The sequence below is a fragment of the Bos taurus genome, chromosome 21 (assembly GCF_002263795.3).
Source record: "Bos taurus isolate L1 Dominette 01449 registration number 42190680 breed Hereford chromosome 21, ARS-UCD2.0, whole genome shotgun sequence".
NCBI classification, from domain to species: Eukaryota; Metazoa; Chordata; class Mammalia; order Artiodactyla; family Bovidae; genus Bos; species Bos taurus.
The window spans coordinates 68,522,449-68,541,122 of NC_037348.1; the positions used below are offsets into that span (position 1 = coordinate 68,522,449).

The 18,674-nt window shown below is 51.0% G+C and overlaps 1 protein-coding gene across 2 annotated transcripts in view; it reads left to right on the plus strand.

Annotated features, from left to right (window-relative positions):
• Positions 1-18,674, plus strand: part of TDRD9 (tudor domain containing 9) — a 109,916-nt gene that overhangs the window by 50,857 nt on the left and 40,385 nt on the right. For both annotated transcript variants that reach the window (XM_059879388.1, XM_002696785.6), the window contains exons 12-22: positions 1,008-1,065; positions 3,402-3,506; positions 5,696-5,793; positions 6,318-6,449; positions 7,272-7,437; positions 7,527-7,590; positions 7,665-7,728; positions 8,054-8,098; positions 11,588-11,641; positions 14,654-14,770; positions 15,964-16,071. In XM_059879388.1, coding sequence (XP_059735371.1) covers positions 1,008-1,065; positions 3,402-3,506; positions 5,696-5,793; positions 6,318-6,449; positions 7,272-7,437; positions 7,527-7,590; positions 7,665-7,728; positions 8,054-8,098; positions 11,588-11,641; positions 14,654-14,770; positions 15,964-16,071 — 1,011 coding nt within the window. The remainder of the gene's footprint in view (positions 1-1,007; positions 1,066-3,401; positions 3,507-5,695; positions 5,794-6,317; positions 6,450-7,271; positions 7,438-7,526; positions 7,591-7,664; positions 7,729-8,053; positions 8,099-11,587; positions 11,642-14,653; positions 14,771-15,963; positions 16,072-18,674) is intronic.

The window sequence follows — 18,674 nt, forward strand, 5'->3', positions numbered from 1 at the left end:
TTTCTCTAATCCTTTATGGTGGGTGATGGGATTATCTTATCACAGCCCTTCAAGTGTGGCTTCAGATCATCAGGGGACCCGAACGTGCAGCCCAGCCCCTTTGATTCCAGGAGAGGGTCTGAGTCTCTGGGGCAGCCTAGGCCTTGCCAGCAACTCAGGGCTCTTAGGCGCTGCGGCCCTCCCAGGGCCTCTGCCTTGAGTCTGTTGTGCTCTGCGCCCCCGGATGATTCCAAGGCCCCTGAAGCTGCCGAGTCTGGGGTCAGGAGAGCTGTCTTCGCCCCGCTGCTTGCCCACTGCATTTGTGCGCCTGCTGTGCGCAGGAGCCTGGGTTTCTGGTGAGGACTCCGCCAGACTCCTGAGAGCGAGTCCACCAGGAGAAGCTGTGCCTTTACACAGAGGTGAAGGGTTAAGAGCGCGTGTGTGGAACTGGACGCGAGGCTCTGTCCCTTGCAGGTGTGTGCCTTTGGGCACCTCGCTTCTCCCAGGCTTAATTTTACTGTTTGAAAGTAGAGGCAATAAAACCACCTTGCAGAGCTGTTAGGAAGGTTACTTATGATAATATCTGTCTGTCCTTGAATTGTGGTGCTGCCGGCCCGACACAGGTAGGTGTTCAGTGCCCAGACGCCAGTGCTGCAGGGCGTGCTGCTGTTTACTGAGCGCTCAGTTCAGGCCGGGAGCAGTTCTGAGCATTCTGTATTTATTAATTCAAATAATCAGGTGGGTATTGCTGTAATCGCCATTTTATAGGTGAGAAGAATGAGGTGAGTGGTCCAGGGTCCCACACTGGTGTGGAGCAGAGCCCCCTGCACTGACTCCTCCTCCTCGCCTCACCCCCGAGACCCTTGACCGATTGTGGACTTTTGTGTAAAATAGAAAAATGGCTAATTTTAAAATTTGAGTCCAGTGTTTTTGCCTTTCAGTGATTCTGAGTTGCTTTATTTTCGCTTTGCCTGATGCCTTCCCATACGTGTGAGCGAGTCAGATTGCTCTTTTTGTTTGTTTGCCAGATCATTCTGTCCACCAATATCGCAGAGAGTTCTGTCACGGTTCCAGACGTCAAGTACGGTGAGGTCTCCGTCTCCCCCAGCGTGGCTGGGCAGTCGTGGCCTGTGTGTCCTCGGGAAGCCCCTCCCCGTACTGTCCCCTCCCTGTTCTGGAGGTGCAAGCTCCATGCTGTCCTCCGAGCACGTGCATCCTTCCACGTGGGCAGCCTCTGGGCACGGTTACTTATACAGGAAGTGATCCGGGGCGTGCCAGGGGCTTGTGGGCAGTAGAGCGTTGGGGCTGCCCCGCCGGACATCGTGACTGGAGGGAGGACCCCAAGTCCTCCCCGTTGCTGAGGGTGGTTGAGAAGGACCCCGAGTCAGTACAGGGGTGAGGGCACTCAGGCTGGGCGCCCACGTGTGTGTCCTTGATGACTCTGTGAGGCTGTGGGTTCATGTTTGGGAGCCAGAGGGACTTCCTGGCGGTCCAGTGGTTCAGATCGTGCTCGCAGTGCAGGGGGGCGTGAGGTGCGTCCCTGGTCGGGGAACCAGATCCCGCACGCGGAGCATCACAGCCAAGAAAAAGTTTGGGAGCCTGACACGTGCCAGACAGTGTTCTCGATGGGAGGCCTGCAGGATGGGCCAGACGTGTTGTCTGGTGAGAGACGTTGGTAGGTAAAAAAGTGTGTGGTTCCAGGTCGAGGTGGATGTTACATAGGACAATCATCCAGAGAAAGGGGTTACCGTTAATTGGGAAGAATGACCTTTTGGTTGGGGCCGTGGGGGCCCCCTCTGTGAAGAGGTGACAGCTGTGGGGGGCTTGACTTGGGGGTGCCCGAGTGTGGAGGAGCCGCAGGGTGCCGGCGTGGGGCCAGGCCAGCAGGCCGTCCCGGGGCAGGGAGACAGTGCCAACCACGGGGTGACTCTGTTCTCCTGACGCGGGGGCGGGCGGGCACTGACAGACGGGCGATGAGATGAGTAACCACGGGCCGCCCGGTGGGCTGTGGGTGTCCGGAGGGTGAGGAGCGGGCAGAGGGGCTAGGGGCCTGTGCTTGGTCAGCAGGAAAGGCAGGTCGTTAGACGAGGGGCAGGAGGGAGCTGCTCCTCAGATGGACAGACCATGGGTCCGTGTGTGGGGATTAAGGGCTGCTGGGGAGGGTTGCAAGACAGCGGTGGGGGGACCTCCAGTTCCAGAGAAGAGGCTGGAGATGGAGCCTGAGGGGATGTCGGGTGGGGGCACGGAAGGCGAGTTGGGTGGAGGATGGGCACAGGACGGGGTCCTGGATGCCGCCTGCCCCGTGTCTGGGAGTGGAGGTCCCCGCGGGTGATGGTGGGGGGAGTGTCCGGGGCCTGGTGGAGCCATCAGGACGGGCTGGGGGCACATGGTGTCGTGGACGTGCAAGAGGGTCTCCTGAGGCGGGCGGGGGCGGGGTGGGCGGGCAGGGTACTGAGGAGGGGCGCGCACGTGCGGCGGGAACAGACCCTCTTCCTGCACAGAGCCTGCCTGCTCTGTGCTGGGCCTGGGGCATGGGGAGAGTGGCACGGGCCCTGTCCCCGGGTGTTAGAGGGGAGGACCCTGACATGGACATGGAGCAGCCGCCCCCAGCCCCCTAGCATGCACACACGTGCACGCACACACACACACACACACACACGGCTGAGACCTGACTGTACACACACACACACACACGGCTGAGACCTGACTGTACACACACACACACACACACACGCACTCAGGGCTGAGACCCGACTGTACACACACACACACACACACACACACACACGGCTGAGACCTGACTGTACACACACGCACACACACACACACACGGCTGAGACCTGACTGTACACACACACACACACACAGACACACACGGCTGAGACCTGACTGTACACACACACACACACACACACACACACGCACTCAGGGCTGAGACCCGACTGTACACACACACACACACACACACACACACACGGCTGAGACCTGACTGTACACACACACACACACACACACACACACACACGCACTCAGGGCTGAGACCCGACTGTACACACACACACACACACACGGCTGAGACCTGACTGTACACACACACACACACTCAGGGCTGAGACCCGACTGTACACACACACACACACACACACACACACACACACACACACACACACACACACACTGCAGGGGCTCTGACCAGCAGTCTTCTTTCCGTCCGGACGCCCAGTCCGTAGGAGGGGAGAGCGTGGCCACCGCTGCCCTGTCCTGGGCAGTTGGGAGTGGCTGGTCTTTTCCAGAGGCTGCTGTGTGTACATCAGTTCTAAAGGCTGTGTGTTCCATAAATCGACTTATCCCTCTGCACTGTGATTGTCACGGTTATTTCTTGCTAACCTAGCCTGGTATTTACATTCCCTTTTTTATGACAGTTATAGATTTTTGTTTGACCAGAACTCTGGTTTGTGATGAAGACACGAATTACCAGAGTCTGCGGCTGAGCTGGGCCTCTAAGACCAGCTGTGAGCAGAGGAAAGGTAAGGTGTTTGTGTTCCAGCACAGCCCCGGGGCCTGGCGACACACTGGGGGTCCTTTCAAGGTTTTTGCTCTTTGTATGTTTAGTCTTAATCAGAGATTACCTTTATTGGAACCAGTTTTACGTATAAAGCAACAGCATCTCACAGCATCAGACTGTTTCCATGCCCGACCCTCCTCTCCACTGAGCAGCTGAGTGTGTTGGCATGCCCACCAGGAGTGTGTGGTCACCTTTCACAGTGCCAGGGTACGAAAGCTGGCACTCACGTTCTCACCTTTGAAAGCTTGCAGCTTGAAGGGTTGTATGTAGAGGACTTCCTGTGTTTCCCCTAGAGTGTATTTTGTCTTTTACTCCTTTTGACAGGGTATTTCGTAGAGAAAAAGTCACATTTTGGTGTGGTTTGGGTTGTATCAGCTTTTCTTCTTATGGATCATGCTCAAGATTCAGATAAGAGCAGTTCGCCTAGCCTAGACTGTGAGGTGTTTCTTGTGTTTCCTCTGGAGTCACATCAGCTGGTTCTTGTCTCCGTGTCTCTGATCCACGCAGTCAGTTCTCGTCGCTGATGTGCGGTTTGTCTGGATGCAGTGTCCCTGCGCCGTCATCCTCTGGTGAAGGGCGTGCGCACCTCTGCGCACACCACGGGCTGCGCTTGTCTGGGGCTGTTTCTGCTTCTTCATTACGTTCTCTCGTCTGTTTTTCCTCCACCAAGAACACACTGTCTTGATCGCTGCATAGTGAGACTTAACATGAAGCAGATGGGTTCCTACCCCTCCATTCTTCATTCTCAAGGTTGTTCTAACTGTTCTGTTAGGCTTTGCCTTTCTGTGTAGACTTTAGAATGATGTTGTGTACGCATACACAGAAGCTGCCCCTGGTGCTGCTAGGACTTGGTTAACCCTGAACACGAGTTTGTGGAGACCTGAGTCTGCCTGTCGCTGAGTGCGTGTGTCTCCCTTGTTTAGGGTGTCTTTGACGTCGTCAGCCAGCATTGTGTTATTTTCAGCAGACAGACGCTGCATGTGATCTGCTAGAAAGTGTTAGTCACTCAGTCATGTCATGTGATCTCATGGGCCGTAGCCTGCCAGGCTTGTCTGTCCATGGCATTCTCTAGGCAAGAATACCGGAGTGGTTTGCCATTTCCTTCCTCAGGGATCTTCCCGATCCGGGGATCGTGCCCGGGCCTCTTGCGTTGCAGGCAGATTCTCACCATCAGAGCCACCAGGGAGGCCGTTTTGCTAGATCTGTGTCTAAGTGCTCAGTTTAATTGGAGGGACTGCAGTGATTGTGAGGGCGTTGTTCACGCGGGTTTTCACATGCTCGTTTCTAGTGTATAGACGTGGTTTATTTTCTGTGCTGCTGTTGAGTCTGGTGACTCACCGATTTCACTTGTTGGTTCCAGGAGTTGTGCGTTTGGTTTTGTCATTACCTTGGGATTTCCCGCGTGCAGTCCTGTTGTCTGAAGATACGAGGGTGGGGTGGAGGTGGAGGCAGAAGCCTGGACACTCCCCTCAGTCTCCTGGTGGCAAGGGGGGCGGATTCCCAGGTTGGTGGGGCAGAAAGGGCAGGGGTCCAGGCTCCACAGGCACCTCCCTGGCTGCCCCCACTTTTTAAAAGCAAGTATTCATGAAGAAGCCCCCTCCCCGCCTTCCGCGCTCTCAGATTTTATCCTATTTTTGGATAAAGCAGTTTTCATTGTGCAAGCGATACCATCGCAAGAGAAGAGCCATTGATCGGCCAGTTTTCATGGGCCAGGCCTGCTTCTGAGCTCTGCACACTCAGGTCATGTGAAGTCGTCATGAAGGGCGGATGCTTCCACACAGGTGTGGGGACAGGGCACAGCCAGCCCATCCGCTGGGGGAAGCGTGGCTTCTCTTGCCAGCTCGATTATCAGTGTAAACTATGTGTTTGCAGGAGAGGTGTGGTGTTTATAATGTTCTGATTGCCGTTGCATTCTGGGGCCAATGTGGTAGTCTTTGGAAATGTGCATTTGATACTGTACTGAGTACAAGTTAGCACTTAATTTCTGTGTATAAGGTTGCTTCTAACACTGACCTATTCTGAAGTTTTTACTGACCTGATTTGGTAGAGGATAACAGAGTTTTCCTTAGTACTTAATGGTTATTCTGAAAAATGTCTTTATGCTTATGTTAAAGTAACTAATGCCAGCATTTGAATGTTCCCCCTTTGAAGGCCGCGCTGGACGGGTGTCTAAAGGATACTGTTACAGACTCGTGCACAAGGATTTCTGGGACAACTCCATCCCCAACCACGTCATCCCTGAGATGTTGGTAACGAACTTTGGTCATCTTCATAGTTGGTTTTTATGGGCAGTTTTACCCAACAGTCTGAGGAGTATATTTTGAGTGTCATATAATTTTGACCCTGGAAACATCACTTGTGACCAGGGTCGTCTTGAATGCCAGCACTGGCTTCATCGCCTGGGCCCCAGGTCCCTGAGGGAGTCGCACCGTGCCAGCGGATGGCCCGAGGAGCGCTGTGCCCAGCCGCCCCGTGCGTGCCTTCCGTCTGTGCCTTCCATCTATGCCGTCGCTGCTGCCCCTGCCCTCCCCTCCTCGCTCTCTGACCCCCTCCATCATCCGTCTTCCATCTGTCTCCCGCTTCTCCTCTCCCGCATCTCTCCATCCCCGGTCTCTCTCTCTCCTCCGCCCAGCCCTCTGCCTCTTTCTGTTTTCCTTTCTTAATTCTCTTTACCTCCTCTCTTGCACTGCTTCCTCTGGAGTACTAGTCATGTGAGTAGGTGAGTTGATTTACTGATTTTTCTGTTTCTAAACTCAAGTTCTCTTCTTTTCAGCGTTGTCCGTTAGGAAGCACGATATTGAAGGTGAAGTTACTTGACATGGGTGAGCCCAGGGCTCTGCTGGCCACGGCCCTTTCTCCACCTAGTCTGAGCGACATTGAACGCACCATCCTTCTGCTCAAGGAGGTAGGACCCTCCCATACTTGTTCATGATGGGAAAAGCTAAGATTTTTTGGGTGAATTTTATAGGTTTCATGATGTGGATATCTTTAAGGTATTTTTATGGTTGTAAATAGTGCTTGCTTGGCTAGGCATTCATGACTAACGGTTGATTCCAGATTTATATAGTAGTTCAGACCAGCTTTGTTAGCCGCTCCTGCTCTCTCGCCACCCGTCACCCACCCCCACCGGGCTTGCTGTTTGCTGGTGAGGCTGAGAAGCCCTGGCAGGGCCGCTGGGCGCAGTGCGGCCCTGTTCCCCAGCTCCGGCCGCAGGAGCCCTCTCCCCTGCCCTCGAGTCCTGCTCCTCGCCCCCACCAGCTTTCTCCTTCCTGGTGCTGGAGGCGTTTCCCCTGTGGTGGGCTCCGGCTCTGCCCCTGCGGTGGGCAGCCTGGCCAGGCGCCCCCGTCTGCCAGCTGTGCGCGTGTGCCTCCGGCCCTCGGCCTTGGGATGCCTCTCGTACTTGCTTGGGTGTCTGTAAAACATGCTCCATCCAGTTGAGGACATCTTTCTCTGCGTGGGGGCTGCTCCATCTGGCTGTGAATGATGTGGCAGCTGGATATTTGGGATTGGGCCTGCCACGTTCGTTAGCCTGTGAGTTACGTGGAAATAATGAAATGGCGTTCTCGGCTTCAAAAAAACCGTTAGTCTCAGTCTTTAGTAAGCTGACTCAGAGGCCCTGTGGAACCTTGCTCATCCACAGCTGGTCCCTGTCTTAAACTCCCTGCCTGAGGGAAGAAGGGCGTGGGCAAAGCCGCGCTTGCTGACGGCCCTGCTTTGTTTCATGAAGGTGGGAGCGCTTGCGGTGAGCGGGCGGAGAGAAGACGACAACCCCCACGATGGTGAGCTGACCTTCCTAGGAAGGGTTCTAGCCCAGCTTCCTGTCAGTCAGCAGCTCGGCAAACTCATAGTCCTCGGACACGTGTTCGGGTGTCTGGACGAGTGTCTCATCATCGGTGCGTGTGCAGCGGCCAGGCGGTGACGGAGGGCGCAAGGCGAGGCCCTTCTGAGCATCTCACGTTGTCTTTGTTTATTGTCTTGATAGCGGCATCTCTTTCCTTGAAGAATTTTTTTGCGATGCCTTTCAGGCAGCATCTTGATGGATACAGGTATTTTCCTCTCGTACTTCTAAGCTGCCGTGTTTTACAGGGAGCAGGTGACGCCCTTTGTTGTCTGTTTTTAGGAACAAGGTGAATTTCGCTGGCAGCAGCAGGAGTGACTGCATCGCACTTGTTGAAGCCTTTAGAGTAAGTCCAGCTCCGAAAGCAGCGACCGCGGGTGTCAGGACACTTTCACGCCCTGTGCCTGTCTTCGTTAGGAGGATTTTTAGTGTTACCGACCCCTGAGACTAAAGAAACTGTTGGGAGAAGTATGTCAGGATGGGAGTCTGAGTCTTTGAAGTTGACTGGAAAAAAATCTCCCAACTGAAAATCCTAATTCACCCACTTAAAAGAATAATTTTAGTATATAGTAGAACTATATGTTAACTTTGATAATTTTCAGAAAGAAAGAACAAATCTGTAAATTGTCTGTGGTCAGGAAAGAGTTTTGACCCTGATGGTTTCTTTGCAGGCGTGGCAGACCTGCAGACAGAGAGGGGAGCTGCGGCACCCGAAGGTCAGTGGCCGTTCACCGAGTCTCTGTGCTGTGACTGCTGGCGCCGTGGGAGTTGCCTGGGCCCCCGCACTCAGCCTCATCGCCCGTGCGAACCGGCAGCGCCGGCTCCTGGAGGTGGCGGCCTGTGTGCAGCCGTGCTGCCTGCCGCCCGCCTCCGAGACCGGGGACCCTTCAGTGTCAGGAGCCCCGGCAACTGCCGGGACCGCAGGCCTGGGGGCCACGCCTGGGCTGCCGCTCAAGAACGGAGGGGCTCGGGGCTTTCCGTCTGCTGCTTCAGCCATGTGCTCCATAGTCGGCTTGGAAAAACCAGCCTTTAGCCTTCGTTGTTTGGGGTGGGCACAGGCAGGTTTTGTTCTCCTTCTAAACTGAGCGTGTTCAAAAGATTGCTGGTAGGTATGTGTGTGTAAATTTGCCATGCCCAGATGCATCCTTAGAGCAACTGTCTGAGTTACTCATGAAAGCCATTGTGTAGACAGTCAGCCCAAAAAGAATAAATGCAAAAAGGCAAAATGGTTGTCTGAGGATGCCTTAGAAATAGCTGAGGGAAGAGGAGAAGCGAAAGGCGAAGGACAAAACAAAAGATAAATCCTTCTGAATGCAGAGTTCCAAAGAATAGCAAGGAGAGATAAGAAAGCTTTCCTAAGTGATCAGTGCAAAGAAATAGAGGAAAACAATAGAATGGGAAAGACTAGAGATCTCTTCAAAAAAATTAGAGATACCAAGGGAACTTTTCATGCAAGTTGAGTTCAGTTCAGTCGCTCAGTCATGTCCGACTCTTTGCGACCCCGTGAATCGCAGCACACCAGGCCTCCCTGTCCATCACCAACTCCCGGAGTTCACTCAGACTCACGTCCATCGAGTCAGTGATGCCATCCAGCCATCTCATCCTCTGTCGTCCCCTTCTCCTCCTGCCCCCAATCCCTCCCAGCATCAGAGTCTTTTCCAATGAGTCAACTCTTCACATGAGGTGGCCAAAGTACTGGAGTTTCAGCTTCAGCATCATTCTCCCCAAAGGAATCCCAGGGCTGATCTCCTTCAGAATGGACTGCTCAGATCTCCTTGCAGTCCAAGGGACTCTCAAGAGTCTTCTCCAACACCACAGTTCAAAACCATCAATTCTTCGGCACTCAGCCTTCTTCACAGTCCAACTCTAACATCCATACATGAGCACAGGAAAAACCATAGCCTTGACTAGACGGACCTTTGTTGGCAAAGTAATGTCTCTGCTTTTGAATATGCTATCTAGGTTGGTCATAACTTTCCTTCCAAGGAGTAAGCGTCTTTTAATTTCATGGCTGCAGTCACCATCTGCAGTGATTTTGGAGCCCCAAAAAGTAAAGTCTGACACTGTTTCCACTGTTTCCCCATCATTTGCCATGAAGTGATGGGACCAGATGCCATGATCTTCGTTTTCTGAATGTTGAGCTTTAAGCCCACTTTTTTCACTCTCCACTTTCACTTTCATCAAGAAACTTTTTAGTTCCTTTTCACTTTCTGCCATAAGGGTGGTGTTATCTGCATATCTGAGGTTATTGACATTTCTCCCGGAAATCTTGATTCCAGCTTGTGTTTCTTCCAGCCCAGCGTTTCTCATGATGTACTCTGCATATAAGTTAAATAAGCAGGGTGACAATATACAGCCTTGACGTGCTCCTTTTCCTATTTGGAACCAGTCTGTTGTTCCATGTCCAGTTCTAACTGTCGCTTCCTGACCTGCAAAGGTGGGCACAATAAAGGACAGAAACAGTATGGACCTAACAGGAGCAAAAGAGATTGAGAAGAGGTGGCAAGAATATACAGAAGAACTGTACAAAAAAGATCTTAATGATCCAGATAACCACGATGCTGTGATCACTCACCTAGAGTCAGCCGTCCTGGAATGCGAACTCAAGTGGACCTTAGGAAGCATCACTATGAACAAAGCTAGTGGAGGTGATGGAATTCTAGCTGAGCTATTTCAAATCCTAAAAGATGATGCTGTGAAAGTGCAGCACTCGATATGTCAACAAATTTGGAAAACTTGGCGGTGGACACAGGACTGGAAAAGGGCAGTTTTCATTCCAATCCCAAAGAAAGGCAATGCCAAAGAATGTTCAAATTATCGCACAATTGCACTCATCTCACACGCTAGTAAAGTAATGCTCAAAATTCTCCAAGCTAGGCTTCAACAGTACACGAACTGAGAACTTCCAGATGCACAAGCTGTATTTAGACAAGGCAGAGGAACCAGAGATCAAATTGCCAACATCTGTTGGATCATAGAAAAAGCAAGAGAATTTCAGAAAATCATCTGTTTCATTGACTACACTAAAGCCTTTGACAGTGTAGATCACGACAAACTGGAAAATTCTTAAAGAGATGAGAATACCAGAGCACCTTGGTTACCTCCTGAGAAATCTGATCGCAGATCAAGAAGCAACAGTTAGAACTGGACATGGAACCTGGACTGGCTCCAAATCGGGAATGGAGTACGTCAAGGCTGTATATTGTCACCCTGCTTATTTAACTTACATGCAGAGTACATCATGAGAAATGCCAGGCGGGATGAATCACAAGCTGGAATTAAGATTGCCGGAGAAATATCAATAACCTCAAATATGCAGATAACACCACCCTCATAGCAGAAAACGAAGAAGAACTAAAGAACCTCTTGATGAAGGTGAAAGAGGAGAGTGAAAAAGCTGGCTTAAAGCTTAACATTCAAAAAATGAAGATCAGGGCATCTGGTCCCATCACTTCATGGCAAACAGATGGGGAAACAATGGAAACAGTGACAGACTTAATTTTCTTGGGCTCCAAAATCACTGCAGATGGTGACTGCAGCCATGAAATTAAAAGTCACTTGCTCCTTGGAAGAAAAGCTATGACCAACCTAGATAGCATATTAAAAAGCAGAGACATAACCAAGAAAGATCTGTATTATCAAAGCTGTGGTTTTTCCAGTGGTCATGTATGGATGTGAGAGTTGGACCACAGAAAAAGCTGAGCACTAAAGAATCGATGCTTTTGAACTGTGCTGTTGGAGAAGGCTCTTGAGAGTCCCTTGGACAGCATGGCAGTCCAAGCAGTCCATTCTAAAGGAGGTCAGTTCTGAATATTCATTGGAAGGACTGATGCTAAAGATGAAACTCCAATACTTTTGGCACCTGATGCAAAGAGCTGACTCATTGAAAAAGACCCTGATGCTGGGAAAGATTGAAGGCAGGAGGAGGAGGGGACGGCAGAGGACGAGATGGTTGGACGGCATCACCCACTCGATGGACATGGGTTTGAGCATAGTGCAGGAGTTGGTGAGGGACGGGAGGCCTGGGGTGATGCAGTCCTTGGGGTTGCAAGGAGTCGGACACGACTGTGTGACTGAACAAAGAGCCAGCCAGTGTTTTTCCTGTCGGTTTCTATTCTTCCTCGTGAGATGTACGTATTATCGTAGATGTATCAGTTCTGGTTTATTACATTAACATCAAATATTATGCTTTTGTGTATTTAAAGGATGAACTTGACTGGGGGCGGTTAAATTACATTCAGATCAAGAGAATTAGAGAGGTAAGTTGTATATTCTTTGAACGCAAGTAAAGGTGACGTTTATCAAGTACCGGCAGTGCCCAGGGTGCTGTACAGTGCTGTGCTTAGTTGCTCAGTCGTGGGGGACTCTTCGCAACCCGTGGGTAGCAGTGAGCCTTCCAGGAAGTGCGTCCTGTGTCCAGCGCAAGTAGACTCGATGTGTTGCGGTCACAGTTACGGTTTGTTATCGTGAAAGGACACAGATGACTTCCAGCAAAGGTGCAAGGCGGGTGGGGAGGGACCAGGAGAGACCAGCGTCGGCCCGCAGTCGGGGTCTCGCGGCAGGGCCTCTGGGCAGCACGGGTGCTCACAGCCTGCAGGAGACCGCAGGCCGGGGGGCTCGCTGGCCTTGGCCTGCAGGCTTGTGTTGAGGGCTGGTTACGTGGTCGGGGGTGTGCACCTGGTTGACCTCACTTGCTTGGTTTTCAGCTCCTCTGAAGGTCACATGGATACCCTGTGGCCCAGGCCCCTTGCCCCCCGCCCCCACGATGTCGCACTGCTCCATGAACTGCTTGTTGCGTTCGTGCTGAACCAAGGCCTCAGCTGAACAAAGACGCTCTTAGGGCCAGTATGCCAGGGACCCAGAGCTGACCTGCCCGGAGCCAGACCTTCCTCTGGAATGTCCAGGACGTGGACAGCCGGGCCTGCTGACTCAAGGCCTTTACTGCACCGGTTTGCAAGATGCTGTGTCTGTTTTATTGTATTTTCAGAGAACTGACTCCTGGTTTGATTTGACAGTTTTACTGTGCACGTGTTTTGTGGGAGAGGAAAGGTAAAAGATTTCAGTGGATTGACTTTGGCTTTTTTCCATTAATTTAGTTTTTCTCTGGTTTACTTTTAGTTACTGAGGTGAGAATTTAACTTGTTATCACTTTCAGTCTTTTTAACTCATGTCTGACTCTTTTGAGATCCCGTGGACTATAGCCTGCCAGGCTCCTCTGTCCACGGGGTTTCCCAGGCAAGAATATTGGAGTGGGATGGACTTTCAGTCTTTCTAATTAAAAGTAGTTAAAGCTGCGAGTTTTCTTGTGAGCAGTTTGGGTCCGTTGGTCTTTGACATCCCATGTGGGGATGCACGTTCCCTCCCCGCTATAGGGAGCTCACGGCTATCCCTGTCTGAGGCTTACTTTCACTGTTGGCTTTCTCCTTGATTCAGGGTCTTTTAGAAGAGTGTTTGAGTTTCTGGGTAGAAATATCTTTAGGTATCTTGTTTTGTTGTTAATATTTTGATTTTTATTGCATTTGGTCAGAAAAGGTGACTTGCATAATTTTAAATTGGTTTTTAATTAGCAAGCTGTATTTCCTGCAGCCTTCTGGGTGATTTCAGTAGTGAGTGTGGAAGTGGCCAGGCTGGGCCCTTCCTGTGTCCCCAGGCTCTCCTCGTCTCCTCATAGGTCAGGACTTCTAAGAGTTTCCGTCCTCACCGTTCTTTTTTGTAGTCTTTTTCCAGTTACCTTTACAGCTGTGGCTTGTATAGTTTTTTCTTTCAGTTCAGTTCAGTTCAGTCGCTCAGTCATGTTCGACTCTTCGCGACCCTATGAATCACAGCACGCCAGGCCTCCCTGTCCATCACCAACTCCCGGAGTTCACTCAGACTCACGTCCATCGAGTCAGTGATGCCATCCAGCCATCTCATCCTCTGTCGTCCCCTTCTTCTCCTGCCCCCAATCCCTCCCAGCATCAGAGTCTTTTCCAATGAGTCAACCCTTCGCATGAGGTGGCCAAAGTACTGGAGTTTCAGCTTCAGCATCATTCCCTCCAAAGGAATCCCAGGGCTGATCTCCTTCAGAATGGACTGGTCGGTTCTCCTTGCAGTCCAAGGGACTCTCAAGAGTCTTCTCCAACACCACAGTTCAAAAGCATCAATTCTTCGGTGCTCAGCCTTCTTCACAGTCCAACTCTCATGTCCATACATGAGCACAGGAAAAACCATAGCCTTGACTAGACGGACCTTTGTTGGCAAAGTAATGTCTCTGCTTTTGAATATGCTACCTAGGTTGGTCATAACTTTCCTTCCAAGGAGTAAGCGTCTTTTAATTTCGTGGCTGCAGTTACCATATGCATTGATTTTGGAGACCCCCAAAATAAAGTCTGACACTGTTTCCACTGTTTCCCCATCTATTTCCCATAAAGTGATGGGACCGGATGCCATGATCTTCGTTTTCTGAATGTTGAGCTTTAAGCCAACTTTTTCACTCTCCACTTTCACCTTCATCAAGAGGCTTTTTAGTTGCTCTTCACTTTCTGCCATAAGGGTGGTGTCATCTGCATATCTGAGGTTATTGACATTTCTCCCGGCAATCTTGATTCCAGCTTGTGTTTCTTCCAGTCCAGCGTTTCTCATGATGTACTCTGCATATAAGTTGAATAGGCAGTGATAATATACAGCCTTGATATACTCCTTTTCCTATTTGGAACCAGTCTGTTGTTCCATGTCCAGTGCTAACTGTTGCTTCCTGGGAGATAATTTTGTGGTAAGTTAATCTATGATGCGTTCATAGGTGTTTGGATTTGTGTATTCTTGTGTGTATCCATTTGAAGTGTGGTAAAATACTTTTACGTGAGACGATTCTGTTTAAACTAAAGAGGTGTTTTTGTTGAGGGTCACTGTGTAGCCGTTCTTTTTAATCCCAAAGCAGCGGTGTGTGCTCCTGGCAGGAGGCTCTGGGAGCGTTCCGAGGGCCTGAGGCAGGGCGGTGGCCGCGGAGGCCCGCTCGGCCACTGGCGCCTGTGTGTGCGTTTGCAGTGCTTCCTGTGAGTGTTTATGAGCTGGGGTTGTGAAGCGTGTGCAGCTTTGTGTCCTGTTGTCTGTCGCACTGTATTGTGTGTCTTTTCCATCCTTTCTTAATCAGCCTCTAGTATCATGGCTCTCAGTAGCTGCAGGGTTTCACCCACAGGCGTAGCAATATTTCCCAGTGTGGACTGCTTTTCTGGTGCTCCCACTACCCTGAATGGCGTGGTCATCTGGAGACACTGTCCCTGTGTTCTTCTTAGGTGGCCGAGTTATATGAAGAACTGAAGACTAGGGTCTCACAGTTCAACATGTATGTTGATTCCCGGCGGCCTGTCCTAGACCAGGAGTACAAGTACAAGCAGAGATTCATCCTGCAGGTACGTGGGGGCACCCGGACATCCTTTCCTGGTTCCTTCTGCTCCTCTGGGCTCGGTTGTGAGAGTGCTTGCTCCCTTTCTCTGGTACAAGTTGTGCCTCACAGGAGATCTTAGACACACAGCGCTCACGCTGTGCTGGAGAACAGGAAACACTCCACCCTTGTGTTCAGGTTTCTGTGTCACTGAGTTGGTGATCCAGACCCAGTTCTGATCTCTGGAGGCATGTTTCTGAAGGCTGCTGTCTTTACTGCTTCCAGAGAGATCCTTTTATTTTGGCTTTTAAGAAAGTAAAATTGTTGTTAATATTACGTTGCTTTTACCCTGCATCAGAAAGTTATTTCAACTTTGAGGCCGTGATCAGACTCCCTTGTTGGATGGAGCCTTGTAGGCGTGTGTGGAGGGAAGTGTGTCCTGGAGAGGCAGCCAGTGCTTCTGACTCAGGCTCAGAGGCGGAGGCAGGCTCGTCCTGCGTCCACCTGTTGGCTGATGCACACAGAGTTGGGATCCTGTAACCTGGAGGCTGCTGGGAAACCAATGTCAAATTACTTTAAGGTTGGGACAGTCTTCCTTGGGTGTTGGTTTCAAATGGCATGTTTTTAACTGACGAAGCGGCTCTTTGCAGAGTGCTTTTTAGAAGTGAGCATTGAAGGCAGGCCTGCTGCCCTGAGTCTATGTGCCCCAGTTGTAACTTTACCTGAACATTTTGGAGAAGGCCTGACCCATGGAAGGAAGTATGTTGAGGAGAAGGTAGAAAATGCTGGCTAGCCCCCAGGGCCCTGTGTGTGCAATCATTTGTGTCCTTGTTCAACTCGCCACTGTTTTCTAAACCTCATTCTTTTTCCTAGCTGCACGGTGTGGCTTGTGGGATCTTAGTTCCCCAAGCAGTGATTGAACCTGTGTACCCGGGATTGGGAGAGTGGAGTCTTAACTACTGGACTGCCAGGGAAGTCCCTAAACCTCATTCTGAGAAATAGTCAGGCTCTTTGGAGCAATGATCTTGTAGAATGTGTTTCTGTTACAGGGAAGTAACCAGAATCGTGACTTTCTGGTTGACTGATTAAAGGTCCAGGTTTTTAAAAAATATTAACTCATCTTTTACATTATGGATGTCATTCTGGGATGAGATTACTGTATTAATGAGACAATGTGATAGAATCATGCTGTTACTTCATGAAAATACATCTGTCTCCCAGGTTGTGTTGGCAGGTGCTTTTTATCCAAATTACTTTACTTTCGGGCAGCCTGATGAAGAGATAGCCACGAGGGAGCTGGCAGGCAAAGACCCAAAGACGACCATCGTGGTAGGTGGGGAGACAGTGGCCTTCCCTGGGGGAGACTGGGCGCTCGGTTTTCAGGCAGGCATCATTCCAGTATGGCCAGTACGGAACATTTTATTTCCCCTTTGTCTCTGTTTGTATAAATGCTTAGTGGATTTTTTTCCCCTAAAGTGAATTTCATGGCTTGTCTGACCTTTTCACATGCCTCCACTGGTTCCTGTCTCACAGACCTGGCCTGAAGAAAGAAGGCCTTGTGGAGTGAAGTAGTCAAGGCTAACCTTGCCTGCCCCATCTCGTTCTGAAGGATTTAACATACTTCTCCATAAATTTAAGAGCAGGTGGTTAATAACTTCATTTTACGCAAAGTGTAAAGGGTTATTTGGTTGGCAACTTTGTACTGTGATTTAAACTCTGATCCCCATTCACACGTAACAGAATCACCTAGAGAGTGTTTGTTTATTTTGAAATTCAGACTTGAGGCCCTGTGCCACAGAATCTGAACTAGAAGTGTGGCCTGAAAATTAGTGTTTAAATAACCTGAGCTTTGGGCGAATCTCACGGTCAGTCCCAGCGCTCACCACCTATCAACGCTGGTGGACTCTGTGTCTAATCAAACCTGAGCCCAGGGTGACTTCAGGGTCGGCCTCTGGGAGTCGGGCTTTCGTGGGCTCGTGCTGCGACCTCAGCCTGCATCTGCTAAAGGGGCGCGGAGACCTGGCGAGGCTCCCGGCGGTGGCGAGCCCACAGCACTGCGGCCTCTCCTCCCCCACTGGGGCTGTGCTCTGCTAGTGAAGAAGCAGAGTTCACACTGGGGTGGGGGTGGGGGGGTCTTGGAGGAGCACCGCGCTTTGTCCCGCGGAGGTGCTCATCAGCTCTGCCTCGCGGTGGGGAAGCCTGGCTGGGCCTCTGCTCTTCCTGATGGCCGTGGTGGACCAAGCGCGCTCGGCGCACGTCCTTGGATGTGGGACTGTGCTTGCCTGTTCACCATGCGCTCTGCGGGCCAGAATTCCCTCCCGTGTGCTTTGTAACAGCTGAGCTCGTGCTAGTATGGACTGTCCTCTGAGGGCGCCTTTGCTAGCTGCTTTTTACTCGTTTTTCTTTGCATTTCACCCTTCGAGTGAGAGATTGGTCATCGCCCTTAATTCATGACGTGGCTGGGGGGTACGAGGGTGGCTCTGTGACTTGCCGAAAGAGACTGAACAAGGCAGGACTTGAACTCAGACCCGAATCCACAGCCCTTGCTGTTCACGACCTGCTGCCTCTTGTGGAGCTGTGCTGGGCATGGGGCAGTGGCTCCGGGTTTCATACCAGAGTCAGAGCTCAGAACCCAGATGGCCCTGTGGGGAGGGCAGGGTGGGTGTGGGGAGGGGGCGGAGTGGGGAGGGGCGGAGTGGGCAGGGTGGGTGTGGGGAGGGGGCAGGGTGGGTATGGGGAGAGGGCGGAGTGGGCAGGGTGGGAGTGGGGAGGGGGCGGAGTGGGGAGGGGCGGAGTGGGTAGGGTGGGTGTGGGGAGGGGGCAGGGTGGGTATGGGGAGAGGGCGGAGTGGGCAGGGTGGGAGTGGGGAGGGGGCGGAGTGGGGAGGGGTCGGAGTGGGGAGAGGGAAGGAGGGGTTGCCCAGGGCCTCCTGGTTGGGTGTTGCCTGCAGGGTGAGGACCCACTCCCGCCTCTCAGGGGTGTCTGCATTCCCACCACTGCCTGTGTAGACATACCATGTTTGATAAAGATATATAGGCTACTCTGTTATTTTAAGGTGAAATGAAGTCTTTTGTGTATTGGACTTTTGGACTATTTTAACAGGGAAGAATCAGTTTTCATTCCAATCCCAAATTAAGGGCAATGCCAAAGAATGTTTAAACTACTGCACAATTGCACTCGTTTCACATGCTAGCAAGATTATGCTCAAAATTCTCCAAGCTAGGCTTCAACAGTATGTGAACTGAGAACTTCCAGATGTACAAGCTGGATTTAGAAAAGGCAGAGGAACCAGAGATCAAAATTGCCAACATCCATTGGATCACAGAAAAAGCAAGAGAATTCCAGAAAAAACATCTGCTTCATAGACTATGCTAAAGCCTTTGACTGTGTGGATCACAACAAACTGGAAAATTCTTAATGAGAATACCAGACCTACCTGCCTCTTGAGAAGTCTGTATGCAGGTCAAGAAGCAACAGTTAGAACTGGACATGGAACAGCAGACTGGTTCCCAATTGGGAAAGGAGTACGTCAAGGCTGTATATTGTCACCCTGCTTATTTAACTTATATGCAGAGTACATCATGAGAAACGTTGGGCTGGAGAATCACAAGCTGAAATCAAGATTGCCAGGAGAAATATCAATAACCTCAGATATGCAGATGACACCACCCTTATGGCAGAGATTGAAGAGGAACTAACGAGCCTCTTGATGAAAAGTGAAAGAGGAGAGTGAAAAAGCTGGCTTAAAACCCAGAATTCAGAAAACAGCATTCAGAAAACGAAGTTCATGGCAAATAGATGGGGAAACAATGGAAACAGTGAGAGACTTCATTTTTGGGGGCTCCAAAATCACTGCAGGGGGTGATTGCAGCCATGAAATTCAAAGACGCTTGCTCCTTGGAAGAAAAGCTATGAGCAACCTAGACAGCATA